We start from the raw sequence: 22502 nt of genomic DNA, 5'->3' as shown, positions 1-22502 counted from the left end.
TAAGATATAAATATGTCTCAGCACCCTTCAATTTTTTTTTCAAATTTCCAATAAAAAGAAAAATGATGTTGAATATCGAAGGAAGTAACCTTTCAAAAATACGAGGGTTGTGTTTCCAAAGATAAGTCTTGGTTATTCAAAGCAAGGAATAAATCGTTATATTCAATGTTTGTGCATTTTTAAATTGAAGCAGTTGATTCTTTTTGTTTTCGATATTTATTTGACCACTTTTATGATAATTCATGGTAAAATGATGATGATGATGAGAAGGAGAGGAGGAAGATGATGATTCAGCGGCAAATTATATGCATATTCGTGTCTAGAGCATGGTAAAACGATACTTATATTAATCCTCCTTTGTACAAAACCGACATGCTGAGTCTTTTTTAGTTCACACGGACACAGTCCATAGGAAGATGTATCACCTTAATTTGTGTTGAAGAGATAAAAAAGGGACTTATATAATAATGCAGACACGGCTGAATATTTCTCAATTTCAACTCACATGAAAAACGCACATTTAAGTGTATGTGCATTTTATAAAGATAACTAAACACCGCAAAATAAATTATTTCAAAGTTTTTATCACTTTTGGTATTAGAAATCACGACGTCAAAATAATTAAATTGACGTTAAATTTATATTTTTTTAACTTTTTCATCTTAACTGCCTCGATCATTACAAATTAACGGTAGCATATTACATGCTGAAATTTATTTCGTGATGATGTTCCATGTTCCTGTTTTGCAAGTGTTTGCTGCAATTTATATTTTATAATCTTTTACTTAAACGTTGGGCAATTTACCGGAGAACCAGTGTCATTTTTTATAAGATGAGGGATACTCAAATTATTTATCCTGAAAACATGTATCTTAACTACAAAGTGCTGAATGCATCACCGGAACTCATTTGGGATTGTCTTATTTCTTATGTTTTATACTTTGTGTACTTGTTTTTTATTGGAAAAGTTTTAACCTATCGTTTCTACGAAATCAAACTACACACTTTGAAATAAAGAATAATATGTTACTTACTTTTTTCCTTGTGCACCTGTGCCGGAGCATATACACTTGCTGAAACGAATTTCAAAGATATAAGAATATTTAACTTGAAAACAGTTCATGTATTCTTTCTGTCATAAAACATGTAAAATAAATATATATATATATATGTATATATTTATATATAAAAAGAACTGATAAATCAAGTACCAGATTTTCTGCAAATGGATACGGTTTCATATCAACTGTTACATACATACGATTTTAGTCCGGTGAGGGTAAGGAATTAGAACTAGATAGGCGTGTTTTTTTTCGCTCCAGTAGCCACTATTTTACAAAGCAATATAATAAAACATATGATAACCATTGTATAGAATTTTACTTGTGAGTTTTTCATGATAGAAACAACAGTTTCCTTTTTTTCACCATCAAATCAGAAGAATACTTCATTCTAGTCTAGTCAACATTTTTACGTACGCGATTAGTCTGGTTCAAAGTTTGTACAGATAAATTAAATCATCAAATATAGGCGAGTGACATATTTCAAAAAGACGTTTAGTTAACGACTTTAATGCACCCACCTAACACACGGCTGTATTATATATCATTCGAAAGCTTATTATCTGTACTTTTTGTTTTGCCCGGTCGTGAAAAAAATCGTACGGTGCATTTTCTGATAAATCAAGGACAAAGGTCATGAATAAAAATTCAATTATTTTGTGATTAATAAACAAAAAAGCTATTTTTCTAGTTTTGTACCACTAATACAGATTATATACTTAGATATATAATATTAAGTGAGTAACTAAGAATCAATCTTAGATTAAGCAAATTCCTCATAATCTTTCAAAAGAAAAAGAGCCAATTATTTCTGTATCGTAATTTCTGATTGTTTTTGTCATTTATGGCTAGGTTTACGTATACATAGAAATTGTAGTATTTCAAGCATCTTCCACATTTGGAGATGTCTATCGTGAAGAAAAAGTGGAATAAGTAAATCATTTCCGTTCAGTGCAATATAAGAGCGATGCGTGCGGTATTGTTTCATACAACATGCATCTTGAATTAAAGATAAGTGCCGACAATTTCCTTTTATAACAAGAAAAAAAAATGCATTCTGAAATATTACAAAACAGTCTCTGAAAAATAACCAACAAAACTATATCCGGATCGTTACAAGTTGATAGAAAGTTCAAGATAGACACAGTGAGTTTAAGTTACTAAACACATTAATTAAGGTCACACATGATGAAAGTAAACAACGTCTAGAAATGTTTAACTGTCACATTGGCGTATTACTCATATCTACAGTTTGCATTTTAGTTAAACGTTTCTCAAACTGTTAGAGATTAACAAAATGTAAAAAAAAAAAAGAATTTTCCCTACCTTTTTGTGTTTGGATAGTTATCGCTTCAGTAGACTGGCTTTCAATTTCATTTGTAGTTAATGTAGTTAGTTGAAAACTGAAATTTGTAACTGGAATGCAGTTGGATAGTTTGAATACAAATTCACTTCCATTTACAAATTGATCATATGTCAAAATGCTATTTGTAATTTGAATTTTGAATTTTTTCACAAACTTCAATATAGGGTGAACTGGTTTCGTCCATGATAATTCAATATCTGTGCCTTTGCAAGTGACGTTAACATTTCGTGGCGGTGAAGGACCTAAAAATAAAATGAATTAAGAAAATATAAATTACAATAATTGAAACGAATAGCATTGAGAAAAAGAAGTTATAAATAAGCAATCGTCAAATCCCATCTAACATTTACGAAAACACAGGAGACAAACACAATTGGAGGGACATGTAAGACATGAGGTATATCAAAGTTATTGTAAGATTTGCAATGTATTATCTATGCACTAGTTAGAGAATGTGCAAATATAGATGCCATCCTTTCACAACACGGTCTTTGCCAGCCAAAAGCCCAAATCCATACCATCTTTGTATAAACACGTATCAACTTAAATGAAAAGACAAAATTTAAAAATAATTAAACCAGAAAACAAGAAAACCAAAGACAAGAATAATGAACAACAAACAAAACATAAATCTATACGACATACATCAACAAACGACAGTTACTTAATAATGGAAGATTGATTTGTGACAGACACAAATAGTATATGACAGGGTAAAACATGTCTGGGAGAGCTAAAGTTTTTACAAAACATTACACTTAAGTCATTAGCGTTGCTGGTGTATACTTGATATATATTTATAGAAAACTTTCCTGCATGATTTATTGGTTATGGCAATAAATGTGTTAGTATGGTTTACCGTTGAATTTATTTTAGTACTTGTTTGACACATACATTGGTGGATTATGTAATTGTTGGATTTAAAGTTCCCGAATGAATCTTTTGGCTGTAAGTAATCTTCGATGTTAATTACGATTTGATTGAACCAAATTAGTAGGTTATCTACTGATACATTGATCGCTTGAACTTATTCGTTCTTTGCAAGCTCATCTCCAAACAACATTATACTATTTTACGTCAAACATGTCCGTCTGTTTGTGTTTCTGCGTCCAATCAGACTTTAGTTCGTTGTATGTTCCCAACAATTATAAATTAAAAGTATTAGCGTTCATCAACCTCGAGAATCCTTGTTTAAATATTAATCATGTTAATCAGTACAAGGGTCTTTTGTAGAAAAAAAAATTCTGTTGCTTAAAATAACACCAACAAATCCTCATCAAAGCAGTTGGTACTACAAAACGTTTAATTATCTTATAAATTAAACTGGTAGATCTATAAATGCAGCTGCTGCAAACATAATTATATATTCAAATATTAAAACTGATAGTTTGTGTTCAAATACGTTACAGATGATACATTGTAACAGATTTCAAAATGAAACTCTAGGTAAAATGTGTGGAGTTTCAAAGATAAAAAAGCATAAAGTAAAAGGTGAACTGAAGAATGATACAGGATTTGCTACTTTTATAATCTTGTTTGTTGAAATGCTTGACTTTTAAGCCTCAAACTTATGAGACTTACATGTTTTCGGTTTGTTTTCATAGAGGTTTCATACTGATTCTATGCATCTCATGTAAGGTAACATGCACATATGAAGGATTAAAACAATTACAGTTTTGTTTTAAAAATTTGTAAAGAACAAAGTTGAAATATATGCATTTCATTTTTGCTATAATAAGTGTATTTGTGATAAAAAAATGTTTATATTTTATTTTCATTTATCTGTGTCTATTCCTGCAAATATTGGTTGGATTGTGTGTATAAAGCTGATTTACAAATCAAACTTCTTTTGGGAGATACTCAAAATTCAGTTTGTTTTATAACATATGGTTCCAAAATATAATTTGTAAGTTCTCATGGAGAAATTCCTTCAGAACTTTACTAGATTGATATTAAACAGTAGGAAAGTAGTAAAACAAAATATGCATGGAGACTCAAAGTAAAGATAGGGGTAGGACAAAATTCGACTATAACTTTAAACTCTTAAACGTTTATAATAGTATAATTACTATATTTATCAAATTTGGCCAAATTTGTTTTGTGTAGCCTTATTGTTGCTTACATATATTTTAACTGTTAAGTTGTCATTCTAATTTGTTTAATATTTCTTGTAAACTTGCGTATAACATATAAATCGTGCTAGATTTTAGTATTGATAAGTGTCGTTTTCTGGCTACAATTTAAAGGTGATTCCTGCCTTTAACAATAATAAAATGCTGCATAACCCTTTCTTTTATATTTTCAAAAAGAGTAGTGAATGATCATATCCCTTCAGGGATAGTAATCTTTAATGACATTTAAAGTGGCATATTTTGTTTTTAGGTAAAAGGAGTTCTTATGGAAAATTCAATATATTTACCAAAATGCTAAATTTGATATGACAACAACTGTGTCGAGATAAGTATATCAGATATATCGGTTATCATTACAACATTCCTACCTTGCGTTTAAATCTGAACTGTTTCACTGGCCTTGCTTTCAAATTCATTTGAAGTTATTGTAGAAAGCGGAATACTATAAAATGTCAAATTCTTGCAGTTCAGCAGTTCATGTATAAATTAATCTACACTGACTTCATGTACATCCTGGAAACGTATTTATTGGCTCTCAATAATGACGACTTCAGTATGTACACTGTATACAGGTTTATCCTGCCGAACTGACTTTAAATAAAGCTAATATTAACAATGAATACTGCCCTTTCCTGGATCTTGATATCTATATTCTAAAAGGTAAGCCTAATACCAAAATTTACGATTAAAGAGTTGTTAATTATCCATTTTAGATGGTGACGTTCCCTTGTCACCATCTTATGCTGTTTATATATCACAACTTGATCAATTAGCTCGTGTATGATACAACGTATTTGACTTTAGCGAAAGAAATATCTGTACTACTAGAAATTTATTACCCCGTGGTTTTATATATCACAAACTAGTCAAAACATTTACTAAACTGTATCATCGGTTCAAGGACATTATTCATAAATATAAATCAACATGCAGACATATCATACGTTCAGGTATTTTACATCCAAATTGTTATGGTTTTATTCATTACAAAGAACAAACATGTCGCCATTCACCTCAAAAGCTTACCAATTTAACAAAGACGTATTCGGAAGGGATATAGTTAAGATACTGTTGTTTGGTCATTAAGGATTGCATAGTTTGGTATTAATATTATTTCACTCATAGGGTCTTTGCATCGGAAATTAATATCGGAAATTAATATCGGAAATTAACATCGGAAATTAATATTAATATAATGCATTTATTTTAAAACCAGTTGTTGGCGTTGGCATGATACGGGTTATGTTCGTCTTATATATTTTATTATGATATGATTCTAAACGCGTAACGGGAAGGATAATACTTGATGTGCATATGATGAAGACATTATGCCACAATATTTATATCAGTTGAGGTCAGGACTTGGCATATCAAAAACTAATAGTAGTCCTTTGTTTATTTATGTATTACTGTCATTGTGCTTAGTTTCTTTTTTTTTTTAACTATTCTGACATCCGACTCGGACTTTTCTTATCTGAGTTTCACTGTGCCTAATGCTATGTGTTTCGTTATTCTTCATTATTTAGCTCGAGTTATAGGGGGATAGTTGAGATCTCATCAAACATATTTAACCCGCCGCGTTTTAGTGTCTGTCCAATTTCAGAAGCCTCTGGCTTTTGTTAGCTTTGTATGTTTTTATTTTTATTTTAGTTCATTTATATGTTTTTTATTAGTTTTGTCTGACGTTCATTCTTACTAAACAAGTACACATTTTTATTTAGAGGCCAGCTCAGAACCACCTCCGGATACGGTATTTGCTCGCTGCGTTGACGACCCATTGGAGGTCTTCGGCTGTTAACAGCACTTTGGTCAGTTTGTTGTCTCTTTGACATAATCCCAATTTCCATCCTCAATTTTATTAGCAAATTGTTGATTTTGATTTTAAGCTTAACAATATTGCGAGCTGTTTAAATAAAGTATGAGGAAAAATGTCTATATATTGACTATATGATCTACAATTGCGTATATATAAAAGATCTATTATTCCTCAATGCTCGGAGTTTTAATCGCTCGTACTTTTTTTACAACGATACGTTTACACATAAACTTGTGAACTTCAAAATAGTCAAACCTGTAATTGTTAATATTAATTGTATTTACCTTCTGTTTGGATCTCAATTTTTTCACTAGTCTGGCTTTCTAGTTCATTTGAAGTCAATGTAGATAGTTGAAAACTGTAATTTGTCATTGGCTTGCAGCTTGGCAGCAAATACACATATTCACTCCCACTAACAAGAGCCTCAACTTTAGTTTTGCTTTCTAAAGCTGTAATTCTAAAATGTTGTATAAACTTTGAAATTGGATGAATAGGTTTCTTCCATGAAATTTCAACATCGGATCCTTTGTTAGTGGCTTTTACATCTTGTGGAGGTGTAGGACCTAATAAGTAAAACGTTAACCTCTTAATTATAACTACAAGTAAAACAATGAATAACATGTGAAACGAAATTTGTATTTATAGCAGGTGCCAAACAAATATATCTCATAAAACGTGTTCATGTCCAAAATATAATTTTATTAAGTTACATATTCCTTTTACATGTTTAATAAAAGAACACAATGATACAAGAGCACCGTAAATGCCTCTATCTGAAATACATGCAAATGTTGACTCTCAAAGAAACACACATTTTAATATTAAAATAAACCTATCCTGCACTTGCATATTTCTAATTAAACAATAAATTCTGAATGTACTGCAATCTTATTTGATGTTCAAAACAAGAAACAATATTTTTGGAGATAACAAATTATACATGTTGGAATTATACAAATGCTTAAATTGTATGTTACAAAGTTTGTCTGCTTTTTATACATGTTTTGCAAATACGATGTTTAACAGTCAGATTTTTGGTTGACTCCTGTTTCGAAAGATTAAAATTAAATAAAACAATCTTATATAGACAAATGAATGCTATGACATGGACGAATAGTTGAATGAACAGTATTTAAAAAGTTAAATGATGAATTATAAACGTTATCCTTAGCAATGCTAACTTCTATCCAATGTCTACTTCTAATTATTGTAACTATCTTAGATCATATATCGCATTCAGAGATATCTAATGTGCATATTTAGATATATAATTGCATTTGAAATATTATATGACATACCTTCAACAAAAATGCAGATCATATCGCTCGCATAACTTCTTATGGAATGGCATATACCGGTATAAACTGTAAACTCAATTGTCGTTGATGGTAAAACATCAACAACACTGTAAGACATTTTATCAACTGGGACTTCGTAATCATTAGCATGGGTCGATGATCTGTGTTTTGTATTAACTTGTACAATATACAGCTCGGTTTTGAAAAATGTAGCTTGAGGTTTTTTCCATGTTACAGTGACACTGTTGTCCTTTTTAATTGCTTTGACTGATTCAGGAGGAGCTGGATCTAGTGAATTGATAAATGTAATCTTCCTAATTAGTAGGCTAACTTGTTGTACTAGATTATAAAATATTCATCATAATGTGATACATACCGTTCCTTTAAATATAATTGAAGTCATTTTTAAGTTGTTTTAGCTATTGCATGTCTGTTTGCGTTTTAAATGATAGAAGAAAAAATTACGGGTTTAATCTTTAACTGAAGAGCAAAATTTACTGTCATGTACCATTAAGTAGGCATTACTACTTTTGTTTGTAAAGTTTTGGTGTTGTTATAGAAAATGATTAAAGTTCAAGTATTATGTTGAAATAGCAAATCTTTATATCTAATATCATGCACATTACTAGTAACATAGTGTGCTAGTGAACTTATCCCATATATATGGGGTCAGTAAATTCCATATTAGGTGAGAGCAAAGCTCGAATCTCCACATGGAAATTTACGGACACCTCTATATACTGAATTAGGTCACTAACACACTATCTAACGAATGTGTCTACCAATCAGCCTTGTATGTAGGATTTAGACTAATGGCATATCAAAGTAAAAAAAAGTCCAATACCGTTAGTTTTAACATTTTACTTGTATTGGTCTCTACTCATACAATCGCCGAAACTTACAACGTGTCAACTTTAAGGAAATGTCGTTCTGAAATTAATTTAAAAACATGTGAAACAAACGGAAAATATCAATGAGTTTAAAAAAATATTATAACCAAACTTCACTCTGTGAATAAATTGTGTATTTTCAATTAGTAGTTTTCGAGTAATAAAAAAAAATCAAATTGTATTACCAATTACGACAGTCTCATTAGCCAAAATGTTGAGTCAATTGGTAAGATGTACATGCAATTATCTACGAAACATGTACATCCCATATCTACTTTTTCCTTCAATTTTGTTATATATGTATTTTTTTAAACATTTTTTTTCCAAATAATTTTCTTCTAAAAAAGAAAAAAATCCCAAATTTAAGAAAGTAATAACATGATATATTTGATTTGAAAATTCAACACCATTTTATAACACTTTATGATATTACCACCTACCAATAGTTATTTTAGTTAGTTAGTTAAATTTATTCATGTTAGTCCAATTCATCTTTATTGAAAGTATTACATGTAACAAAAGTTCAATTGGGAAACTGTTTTTTTCCTTGTATTAGTTGATGAAAAAATGTTTAAAATCACCAGTTATTTTTGTCAACCATCTGTACAAAAAACAAGGTTTAAAAAAAATGTAATTATAGAATGTGTTAGCTCCTCAGAGGTGTATTCCTCTAGTGGTTTTGTGAATTGATTTAAATCGTTCACATCATCAATTTCTACGTCTGTTGAAATCTTTAAGATTCCTACTCAACACCGTGTTGTTTTATGAAGGGACGTAACGTTCTTGCAATGACACATCATGTCTTCAGTCATTTCTTTATATCTTAGGTTATTTCACATATTTCTCTACATTTTGCAATCTTTTGCTGTCAAACTGCCTTAAGGTAGTTCGGGGGTATACTGCCATCTTGAATTGTATAATCACAGTAAACAATCGGTCTATATCTTTATCAAAATCTGCAAATTTGGAGACAGATTTGCAATTTATTGGTTACACTGTTTACTTATTTAAAGAAAACTTAGTTAGTCATTGCATTATCGAAAATGTTTTATTAAATACCAAATATTTGTGCTTTTAGAATTGATTTTTCAAATAAGCCATGTAAGGGGAGATAACTCTTTTAGTATAAAATGTATACTGGACATATGGGGAAATTTTCAATTTTTACTGTAGCAAGAAAACAAGTTCGGTGACACCCCAATTTTTCTTTTTATTTTCTTTAAATATATTATAAAATTTTCTCAAATTTTATTTCAAAATTTTGTCTCATTGATTTCTTTTTATGCACAAAAATGTGTTTTTTTCATGAACAATCTTAGCGAATTTTGGCAATTTTAAACGACTCGTACCTTTTCGTTTCGTGACCCACACTTTTTATCATTTTTTAAAAAAAAAACATAGTAAAATCTTCATTTTGGCAAAGTATAAGAAAAATCTGTCATTTTTTTTATACCTCTGAAGTACCTTAAATTAGGTGTTTTGCATATATTAATTTTTAACTATTATGTAAAAAAAATGAATAAATGGCTTATTTGAAAAAATAATTATTACAAGAACAATGAACTAGTTCAAATAATTTCAAAGATGTAAATTTATAATGTTTATAACTAATGCATGTATATATTACTCTTTCTGTTTAGATAACCAGGTTATAAAACTGCCAATGAAGTACATTTTATAACCTGGGGCTATATAATGTTATTTTCCTCTTAATTAGACATAATTGAAATCAAAACAAAGTTGGCATATCATTGATTGGAAGTCCTTGATCATCTGATTCGATTAGTAAAAAAACTCATCATACATTTGTAGATTGAAATTTTATATTTGCATCAAATGCGCGTTTTGTCTACAAAAGACTCATCAGTGACGCTCGAATAAAAAGTGTTAAAAAGGCCAAATAAAGAACAAAGGTAAAGAGCATTGAAGACCATTTTGTTATATACAACACAAGAAGTTTGTTATGAATTTTAAATGCTATAGTCCAGTGGATATAAGAATAATTGATCACTTTATGGTAAAAGCGTGAAATTTGGCGCAATGAAAGGTTAAGGGGTATAAACAAAATTGAGATGTGGAGCCACGAAAAAAAATTCAAAATGGCCGCCAAATTAAAGACGGCCGATATAACGAGCAAGGATTACAAGAACAAACTGTTGATGAAGTCTTCCGATATGAAAGAGTTCAGTAGATACCACAAAGAAGTAAGTTAGGCCCTAAAATGGCCCCCTGTTTTAGCTTAAATTTCAAATTAAGACTTATTGACCAATATCACAATGCATCATACCTAATGCAGTGACTAGATAGGAAATAAGCCTTTTTGTTTAAAATTTACGTTCCTGCGTTTTATTCATGACGTCACATATAGTACTCATTTTGATTTTCCACGAAAAATCAATGAAAATTGGTAAATTTCCATTGATTATTTGACAGGAAACATAGAGCGCATTCGTGGACTAAAAAGATCTTTGAAAATAATGTTTGTAAAGACATTTTGCATGTCTTACTTGAATATTTAGTTTGTCGACGGCTGCGCTCAGTCCTAAATTTTGCGTAAATACGGCCGATTTTGTAAAATTTCGTCAAAAATCTCTTATTTTTATATATTTGGGATGTAAAAAAAACAACGCTTTCGAATAAAACTTTGACAGAAATAGTTTTATTTAACATTCTAACATATTTCTAAGTCGACTTAAAACACATTTTATCTTGTTACATTGAACTTTATAATCGGGGCCAAATAAGGCACTTACCGAACTAACTCCTTTAAGAAAATACATTTAAGACATGTCAATAATCGTTTTGTCAACTTTAAAAAATATTATATTAATCAAAATGGCGTCCAAATTCAAAATGGCATCGTAAAGTTTGAAGGTATTTATATATATTCACTACCAATAATGAATAGAAATTTAACAGATTTGTGAAACTGATCAGGAGTTGTAGACACATGCTTTCAGTGTATTTATTATACCAGGTGATATATATCATGTTTTTAAAATGACGCCGTAGAAAATGTCGAAATTTGTTGTTTTTTTTGTGTTATAATGGGGTTTAAATGATACACAAATAATACAACATTTATTTAGATACTAAAACCAACAAATATATTACTTGTTTGTTAGAGATGAGATTAACTACGGAATAAAATTTGCCGATACCAAACAAAACGGCGTTTCTGACCAGCTTTAAATTTATAGTTTTTGTTAATATTTACACGACTTCAAAAAATGTATCAATGATAAATATGTATTAAACATTACAAAGATACATGACAAGTATTATACTTTTTCTTAAATGGTTAGCGAAAACAAATATTGCGCATCAAAAGTTATCATTTGGCAAAACGACTTTATAGAACACATTCAAATTATCGTGTATTCAAAATAAGAATCAAATGCAGGATAATCAAATTTAGAACAATCTCAATAAGTTTCCCTCTCATAGCCCGGTGAGCGATTACATAATGCTTTGCGTTTCATTGCTGCTTTCAAGCATTTGCATGACACTCGACATAATTTCGTACAGCTACAGTGGATCAGCTCTTAACATGACATCGCATCTTTTGCAAGCACTGACCAGAATGGCAATCATGTATCATCAAGTTTTTCCAAACCAGATGAATCTGGTGATGGCATACCAGGATTTGCGACTAACAATTAACCCCAAACACTACTAACTTGGTAAGCTGCACATTTCCCGTGTCATAGTTGTGCATCTCGTGTAAGAGAAATATTGTCAATAATTGTTCTTGTCTTCTGAGTGAATGTTTTTTTCTTAATTCACTCACTTTATTAAATGAACCGGACCGACCACACAAACGCACACAATACCCTTCTATAACTTTTATTACTTTGAAAATTTCCACTTTGTTTGAATTTTGAATAATCTGCACAAATGCTTCTTATGATGCTTCATATATGGACCATGTGCTCAAAGCTGAAATGTTATCTTCTGGAAAAAACTGACAATGTGTCACAACCAGTGAAAGTATGTATCAATGGTTAAGTCTTTCTTCTCCGATGTTCCTAGAGCAAGTCATAATCAATGAAATGAAATATTATTTAAGTCTCTGAAAACGGATTTCTAAGTTCCATTCAGATCATTTTCGTACCTAGGCATTTCAGGCCCAGCAAACATTCATTTACCAAGTGCTTCTTGATTTTACTTTAATCCAACAGCACCACCATCTGTTTTATTACACGTAATATTCTGTTCGTGGGCTTGGTCAATAGCCATACCAGAAAACTTCTTCTCTGTCTTGTAAACCACACAATTTCTGTTAACGAATGCTTTGTGAATTTCTTGATTCGATTTCGATAAATGAAACATGTCGCGTTGAAGAATTGGCACCCTCGTGAATAGTTGGTGTGATTGAGCTCAAAGAACCAAGGGTTAATCTTCGCGAGAGCTTCTAGATATACAAAAAAGGTAGTCTCACATTTAGACCCTACAAATACTAATAACGTCAATTCAAATCGCAGGGTAACATACCATAATTTGAAATGAAGACATTATTTATATCTTTCCAAACACCACCTTTCGATTACTTAGATTACCTTATCATCATTCAAAGAATCTGCGTACTGGCAGGAAGTGTTTGACAAAAAAACGATAAAGTGTGCATGCTGCAACTTGGTGAGCTCTACAAAATTTTGTAAAATGAGAAGTCCTCAAGAATGAATTTACTGTACCGGATGAAGTAACATGAGCATTTACTAAACCACTAGTCTATCCACTATCTCCAAGCCAACTTCTGTACATCCGAGGCCAGTTTCATTGTATTAGTTTTGGTACTGTGAAAAGGGTCAAAAGCCGCAACAGGAGTTCGACCTCAATTTAGCTTTCTTACTACTCTTAGAAAAATGTCTCACTGCAATATTTTTAGCTTGCTTGTGAAAAAAGATAGAAAGGCGGACATTGCGGGTAGTTTATTTCCATCTGATAACCATAAAGCATGATAGGTGGACCATACAATGGTTGTCTCTAGTGCAGCCTTAACACTTGATATACTGCTTGGTTTATGGTCAATGCTGTCTGCATCAGACAGGTTTACATATTTTGTAGTAGATGGAAAAAACAAACAATACCTTTCTTGTAATAACGACAATAAGTATTAGCTGCCATTGAAGTAGACAGGTCTAACACTCTGTCGTAGGAAACAGATAGTGCAAGTTTGACGAAAGTGTCTACTAGATCACTTTTTTTCTAATCTTACAATGGATCATGATTCCCATATAAACACACATTGGGGATATGATCTTCAATGTAACGGTTGGATTGGTCCCCGAATCCTATATATCCAGATTAGTAGTCCGCAACTTTATGCTGCGCAATTGTATTTGTCGTTCATAAGAGGAATAAATAATAAAAACAATTGTATTTTACTCGGAGGTGTAGTTTACCGTATTCGTATTTGACACAACTATTCGATTCGTAAGGCTATTTTAATTTTTTAGTTGATTTGGCTGTCCCAACTGTTTATGAACGAAACTCACATCATCGATATCTAATTAAAGCGGCTATATTTGTTGTGTTTTTACAACCACTAGATCGGAGCCACTGATGGTGAACATTTTGTTAACACTGAGTTAATCACTATCACAGTAGTCAGCATTCATAAACTAGTTTCGATGAGTATGTTCCTTTTTTGTTAGTTTCCTATTTATAAAATGTGGAATATTCAAAAGCTGCACTATTGTCAATAAGACGTTAATCCAATATATCAACCACAGGTACACAATAGGTGTAAAGCATGAAACTTTGCACATCGTTAGTAATGATGCTGATGAACACTTTTGAATCTAAAGACATTTTAATCCTTAATGGCCGGCAATTTACAATGGCTGACTATCAGTTAAGAGTATAATTCAAATATATTGGTATTTATTGATCTCTTTGAAATAAAGGAATGCAACTTTCTACAGTGTAAGTACTGGAAATAATGAACATTTGTGTATGTGGCTATTTATAAAAATCCTAATAAATTTCTGTACCCCAGTTAATGATTTCTTTGGTCAGGATGATTTAGTTTGGACCCAACATTCAGAATCGTTTATATTGTTAGTCCAACTATTGGCGGTCATTTTGAAATTGGCAGCCATTTTGAATTTTTCAAGAATGGGTTCATATCCAAATATGTTTATAAGCATTAAAACTACCACTATTCAAAGTTTCATGCTTTTACTATAGAGAGATAAATTATACAAATATATTGGATAAGTCTCTTAACTATTGGTCGCCATTTTGTTTTTCGCGGCTTAATAACCAAAAATGTTTTCATCATGATGACTATCACTGTGCAAAATTTTAGGCTTTAACTATAAAGGGATCACTTAAATCAACAGATAGGACTTAGCCTCTTGACAAATGGCGGCCTTTTTGAATTTCGGCGGCCATTATGGATTGTTTTTAGATAGATAAATAACTCAAAATGTTTTTTTATCATCATGACTATCACTGTGCAAAGTTTTATGCTTCTACTAAAAAGCGGTCACTCTAACCAACATGTAGGACTTAGCCTCTTGACATATGGCGGCCATTTTGTAATTGGCGGCCATTATGATTTTTTTTTAGATGGCTCCATATCCAAAAATGTTTATCATCATCATAACTCACAATTTGCAAAGTTTATGCTTTTACCATAAAGTGATCAATTGTGCCAAAATATTGGACTTAGTCGCTGGACTATTATAACGAGTCAACTGTTTATCTATTCTAGCTAAAATTTCTAATGTTATTGAAATTTACGCTTCAATGTCAATGAAGTATATAAGACTCATTTCTTATTTTAATCTATTTTCTTATTTCAAAACAAAATGTATTAAAAATATTAAAAAGCATTAAAGACAGGAAAATCATTTGTTTCAAAAGCTAGATATCAATTAAAATTGGGTAGGAGATCTGATTGATCAAATTGCAGCTTGGTACAAACGATACATATAAGGCTTTTGATATACTCTGAATCTTAATCATGTTAATAATACATTCTATTTTAACTGAACTATAAAGTGATGAATGCATACATATGTTTATTAAAAGTAAGTTACATTTCATCAAACTATTTCACCAAAGTAATCGAAATGCAATCGAAAAGTAATCGATGAATACTTTGAAAATGTTTCGAATACAGATTACTGTCAAATGTCTAGATAAACATTTAATCAATTACAATCGATTACGATAACAGATTACGAGTACCCCAACTCTGCTTTTAATCAATTATATTCCTAGAAATGTATAGGAGGTAATATCTGGTTATTTATCAGTTGTCGTATTACATTTATGTAACTGCATTTCTCGTATTCTTGGCTTAAGTATCCGTTGCCTGATCTGTAGTGTATTTTTATTTATTCAACGTGTGGTTCGTTTGATTTCAGTTCTCCATTGGTCAAAACTCAATAATGACGTCAGGTTTCTGTGCTTCATGTTCCGCGGTTATCGTTTTTTGGTGTGGTTCCTAAGTGTTTTCGTTTCTCGTTTTTTATATAGATTATAACGTTGGTTTTCCTGTAAAAAATCGTTTTACACAAATCATTTTTGGGCCCGTAATAGCTTGCGGTACGTTGTGAACCACGGCCACGTGTGAAGGCCGTACATGTAATTTGACCTATAATTGTTTACTTATACAAATTGTGACGTGGATGGATAGTTGTCTCATTTGTTCTCATGCGACATCTTCTAATCTATGTTTCTATTGTGGCCACACGAAAATCAATCATGCCCAATGACGTCAAGTAAAAGTAGCACATCATTTTAAAGATTATAAGAAAATGTGCATATCGCGTAAAAATCATAAAAACAAAACAGGTTATATCACTTAACTGCACGCAAAACCAATTCAATCCACTGTTGGTAATCACATTTCAAATATTTTAGACACCCAGCAATACTCTCTCTTTAAATTTAAAAATGTAACTGGCTCCAGAAAAAAATTATCGTACCACAATCGACACAGTTGGATATTTGGTCTGCAAACAAGGCTTAAAACATTGACGAAACTATCAAATAGTTAATATTTTCAAAAATGTGAGGTGACGTTTTCATAATGCATATATTTGATTGGTTGACTATGTCTTCTTGGGTCCGGAATATCAGGAGACGTCATCAGATAATACGCTTATTCAAACTTAACTCATTCCTAGAATATCGACTTCATGCAGGTTTAACCGTGCTTGTTATTACTCTTCTGGTCATGTATTGTATTAGTCGTCCTTTTAAATATATATCTTAATATGTCTGAATATTCATACTGTATTTTTTGGGCTTAGAATTGCTTTTATAATTGTTATTGTAAATTCAGAAATTAATGCGAGGATTTTATTAATGCGAATAATGCGACTGAAAGAGTATCGCATTAATAAGAACTCGCATTCTTATATCTGATACATATAACTGTATGTACATGTAATTCTAAGCCAAAAAAAAGACTAATACAATACATTCTTCGGCCGCTGTCCAGTATTTGACAGTATTTAGTAAGGGATATAAGCCGATAACAGTCCATCCTGTAGAATATTGGACAGCGGCCGAAGACCTGTTCAATAATTTACAGAGTGGACTGTTAGAGGCTTCTATCTTACTTAACAGATTGTTTAACACGCCAAAAAAGGTGAAAAAATGCAAGCAAAAACAAACTTTTGTTACGATTTATTTTCATCAAGTGTGAAAATTGTTTTGTATATAAACTTTCTTTACTTTAAAATTAGCATACATGTTGGTCCCTCTGAACAGTGGCTCAACTTAAACAATAAACAAACAGAAAGTACAGCTGAAGGTAAACCATTTGTATTGCTACATGACGAATAAGACACAGCGTGTGCGTATCATTATTTTTGCGTGTGCAAGGACTACTCTAAATATTGTCTGTGAACACCTTTATATGCGTTTTGTAATTAAAAATGGATAAAAGTATATTCTCAATGCAAAGAAAGTGATATCGTTAATAGTGATTGTGTTGTTTCAAACTTTGGATTAAAATCAAATGTGTATTCAGATATATCCGATTTCAGTGTGGATTACAAAGAGGATATAGTAATAGCAGCTAATTATGATAATGGCAAGTTTTATATATATATTATATTTCAAAATTTAGCAGTCTCCTTTTAGATGTTTGTTTCTTCTGGGGTTCTATTTCTTACTAGGTGAATTTAAAAAAAAAAAGAAAAACATGTGAAGACAGGTTCACGTTGAACCATTATCGAGAGCCCCGCAGTCGATTTTATTTCAGATATATAATTAATATGAACAAATGAAGAGATTAGAACGTGCAATCGTTTCAAATTATTTTGTTCATCGGAATTTTCAAGAGACTGGTTTCCCCAAAACGGTACTACCTGAATACTCCCTATTTTTTTTATTTTTTTCTGCAAGGTCGTGTCGCTCTTTTTTCGTATATTTGTGTTTTTTTCAATGTTACCGTCTCTCGATTTCCTTTTGCAAAAATACTCTTTCTTATTTTCTTTTATAACATAAAACGATCACTACGAACAAATTGCGAATCGGACACACGATTGATATGTTTAACAAAAAGCATGCGGAAACGTCTTCCTTTGTTCTGCTTCCCATATTAATCCTCGTTCATAAGCGAAGTGTTGCATTATATTCATATTCTAGCAATCACATCAGACTTAACATACAACAACTTGTAAATAAACGGCGAAACCTAAATGTATTTATTGATTAATTGTTGGTTGCTTAACGGCCAGTGGCAAATATGTCATGCATGTACAGGACGAAAAACCTAAATTTATAAAAAATATTGTAGTCCCCTAGTTCATGAAGCAAGTTCTAGATTTGCACTTTGTTCACAGGGTGAGGTTAAGTTTGATTATGAGCATTCTATTGCGGCATGCTCTATCATTCGTTAGAAGCATTACTTTTTTTTTCATTTTAATTGTAGCTAAAAATGATCATGATGATGTTGGGCGAATAAGAGCAACACCAGATGCCAATTTTGAAAACCAAAGACGGATGAACATATAAATCGTTTAAAAAAGAATAATACATAAAAGCAACAAAAACAAGACTAACAGAATTCAGGAGCCTGTAATTCAGACCGAGTGGTTGGCGTTTGTTTATGTATTACATTTTTGTTTTTCGTTAACTTTTTGTACATTAATTAGGCCGTTAGTTTTTCTAGTTTGAACTGTTTCGCATTGTCATTTCGGGGCCATTTATAGCTGACTATGCGGTATATGATTTGTTTATTATTAAAGGCTATACGGTGACCTATAGTTGTTAATTTCTGTGTCATTCTGGTCTCTTGAAGAAAGTTGTCTCATTGGCAATCATACCACACCTTCTTTTTTATATTAACAACGAGCATTATCAACCAATTGAACTAGTGCTAAAGTAGACAACCGTAAACATGAGAAAAATGGCTGTGATATAAGTATTGGGAGTGTTAAAATTAATTTGAAAGTGGTTTTTTTTTTCTCTCAAGAAACCGTTATGATGATTGACAAACCTATTGTTTGGAAGGTGACTTTTATACAATGTTTTTTTGGTAATTGTCATTTGTTCTTTGGTTGTATTTTTATACATGAAGAACAGAATTGACGGAATTGATGGTTTTTCTTCAGTGATTGGACTATCATTTACCTGTAAGAAACCATTATGCTACATTCAGCTGTCCAATATTGTTAAGAACGAGGAGGGCCGCTATTCTTTAAAATATTGGACAGTTAAAGGTAACATAATGGTTTCTTACAGGTAAATGATAGTCCATTCACTGATATAAAGAACGGGTACAACAATAGAATGACGTCACTACAATGTTTTAACTAGTAAAAACAAATGCATTTCTTGTTCTTGACAAAATGATGAGAAGTACTCACTGTTTAGTGCTTGAAATGAAAAATCACTGAGAATCAAATCCCATTCTCCTATTCTATTATTTTCAAATGCATTCTTAATTGTTTTTCGTAGTCCTTGTTCATCGTAATAGTGTCGTGATGTAAAAATTAGTCCCAAAAGCAAAGAACCTTCTCTGAAGAAAATGAAAGTAGTAACAATCAGATAAAGAGAATACTGTAAATAATATTTTTATGAGTTGGTACGAATATATGTGGATTGATTTAAAACAGTATTTTCGTTGATATTTAACTCATGGTTTATTAATATTAATTATCAATTTCCCATTTCTCAGCAGTAACATACCCTCTGCCCCTTCTTATGATGTTTACATATCTCAATTGATACGTTATTCTCGTGCTTGTTCACACTATACGGACTTCATATACAGGAGTGTGCTCCTTACGCAGAAACTGCTCCAACAAAGTTATGAGGAGGACAGATTAAAAATGACACTCCGTAAATTTTACGGACGCCATCACCAATTGGTTGATCCATACGATGTGTCTTTGTCCAAACTAACTAAGGACATTTTTACCACGTGTTAGATTGTGGTTTGTCATTACGTCGTCTGATCTTTTAATTACCGAACGTGACTTATTCCCGATTGTGACTTTTTTGCTGAGTGTTAAACCGCATTGCTATAAGACGTGTCACGGTACCTTTCTATCCCAAATTCATGTATTTAATTTTGATGTTATATTTGTTGTTCTCGTCGGATTTTGTCAAATGTCTTAACGTCTTTTCTGTTATATTCGTGTGTTATGGTAAAGATAATTAATCACCTCCTTCATTTATTAGATTTTAGTTTGGTTCAACGAAATTTATACGATATATTTGGTTTACAGTTTGATTCAGAAGAAACACCGACATAGCTAGATAATACATTTAATTATCTAATTACAACCATTTGATATTAATAAGTATTGTAATTTTCATTGTTATTAATAAATGTAATGTCAGTATTACAAATCTAATCTTTAATCAATCCTAATCCTATCTTATTTTTGGGAAATATTTTTACAAATTCAAATGGACGTCACTTTGTGTGTTTATTTAAAATTTCAAATGTGACGTCACTTTGTGCGTTGAGGCTTTGGCTTTGGCTAACTCGGCCGTGTATTTTTTTATGTGTTGGATTAAGTTGTTTTATGTAATGTATCCGTTTAAATTCTGTAGTTAGTCCCCACTTTGGTTTTATCATGTATATCTATTATATAGTCATTTTATCAAATTTACTGTATGCAAAATTATAAATTATTCTAAATAATGAGGATGTTCTTGTCCCAGGCAGAAAAACCCTGGCCGTGTTAGGCGCAACCTTTTGGAAGTTTTGGTCCTCGGTACTCTTCAGCTTTTTTCTTGTTTTGTCTTTCAAACTTTTTTCATCTGAGCGTCACTGGTTGGTCATGTGTGGACGAGATGCAGGTCTGGCGTATTGCATTTTAAGCCTAGTACCTTTTGTTAGCTATTATTCGTGTGTTTCTTTGTCTTATATGTTCTCCCATTTATTTGTATTGTGGCCCTGTCATGTGATGTTGTCGTTTTGGTGTTGTGTTTGACGTTGCCATAAAAGCGGGAGGTTTGGCATGCCACAAAACCAGGTTCAACCCACCATTTTTTTCTTAAAATGTCCTGTACCAAGTCAGGAAAATGGCCTTTGTTATATTATAGTTCGTTGTGTGTTACATTTTAATGTTGTGTTTTTGTTGTGTCGTTGTTCTCCTTTTATATTTGATGCGTTTCCCTCAGTTTTAGTTTGTAACCCGGATTTGTTTTTATCTGTATCGATTTATGAGTTTTCGAACAGCGGTATACTACTGTTGCCTTTATTTAACCAGTCTATAAGAAGCTTAGTGCATATTCTTGGCTTTCCCTTATCCATAAAGTTCACGAAAAAAATGAAACCACACTACTTGAATTCGATTGGTTTTTTTTTCAAATCAATGCAGTTTTATCTTTATGTCGGGAAATTGTTCTTAGCTGTTTACAATACATGTGTATGTACATAAAATCGAAGTTTACATTGATGTAGTGTATTCTTGTTGAAACATTGTATTATATTGGTAAAGTTACGGTAATATCCGATCAAAATTTCAAAAAACTCATAAACATATTTTTCATTAATTTTCAAGATAGAATCGACAATCATTAGTACAGTCAGACCAGTCCCGTTGGTTTATTTTGGTGAAGTTTTAGAACTTTGAAAAAAGATAATAACGATATAAAAGTCACATAATTGAAAGAACTTGCAGGAATGTAAATATTATATATTATTTTTCAACGATCTTGCTTGTTATCAAAAAGTATAACATTAACATGTGCGCTTTACAAAAGAAAAAAAAAATCCTTATATATATCGATGCAATGTTTAAGTTAAAAGACATAAACGGAATAAATGTCTATCTGATGTTCAGTGGTTGTCGTCTGTTTATGTGGTTCATAAATGTTTCTCGTTTCTCGTTTTTTTATATAGATTAGACCTTTGGTTTTCCCGTTTGAATGGTTTTACACTAGTAATTTTTGGGGCCCTTTATAGCTTGCTGTTCGGTGTGAGCCTAGGCTCCGTGTTGAAGGCCGTAACTTGATAATGGTTTACTTTTATAAATTGTGACTTGGATGGAGAATTGTCTCATTGGCACTCAAACCACATCATCCTATTACTTTGTTGTTTTATAGTTTTCAATTATAATATTTATATATAAATACCGTATATTTATATCAATAATGTCCTGATCTCCTGGTGCATTTTTGGTCCCGTTAACAAAAATATCTGGAATTTTCTTAATAATTGATTCAAGTTTTTCAATTTTTGCATGCATGCGCCTGTTGTTTATTATTTCTAAAGTCATATCAGCGTGGTAAGCATCTGAATGTAAAGCAAGAGTGTTACATATAGTAAACAAATTTATGTTTTCAGATACATATTGAGATAAACAACAAAACTTCAAATGTATATTTACTGATTTAACTCAAATGTGTATCTTACTATAGGTACATCTATATCCAAATTAAATAGCCCAAAAAGAACCTTTGAACAATGTATTGAATTTTATAATGTACCGACATTTCGTGTTTTATTTTA

The 22502-nt window shown here is 31.3% G+C and overlaps 1 protein-coding gene across 1 annotated transcript in view; it reads right to left on the bottom strand.

Annotated features, from left to right (window-relative positions):
• Positions 1 to 22246, bottom strand: part of LOC127704473 (uncharacterized) — a 28011-nt gene extending 5765 nt beyond the window's left edge. The window contains exons 1-6 of the mRNA XM_052208576.1: positions 22127 to 22246; positions 19402 to 19553; positions 7674 to 7961; positions 6660 to 6938; positions 2388 to 2669; positions 1035 to 1073 (exon numbers count right to left, since the gene is read on the bottom strand). Of these exons, the coding sequence (XP_052064536.1) occupies positions 1035 to 1073; positions 2388 to 2669; positions 6660 to 6938; positions 7674 to 7961; positions 19402 to 19553; positions 22127 to 22239 (1153 nt within the window). The 5' untranslated portion in view covers positions 22240 to 22246. The remainder of the gene's footprint in view (positions 1 to 1034; positions 1074 to 2387; positions 2670 to 6659; positions 6939 to 7673; positions 7962 to 19401; positions 19554 to 22126) is intronic.
• Positions 22247 to 22502: the final 256 nt, after the last annotated feature.

This window comes from Mytilus californianus, unplaced genomic scaffold (assembly GCF_021869535.1).
Source record: "Mytilus californianus isolate M0D057914Y unplaced genomic scaffold, xbMytCali1.0.p SCAF_6, whole genome shotgun sequence".
In the NCBI taxonomy this organism is placed as follows: domain Eukaryota; kingdom Metazoa; phylum Mollusca; class Bivalvia; order Mytilida; family Mytilidae; genus Mytilus; species Mytilus californianus.
Note: the sequence above shows the minus strand (reverse complement) of the source record. Positions and strands in the feature narration are given on the sequence as shown.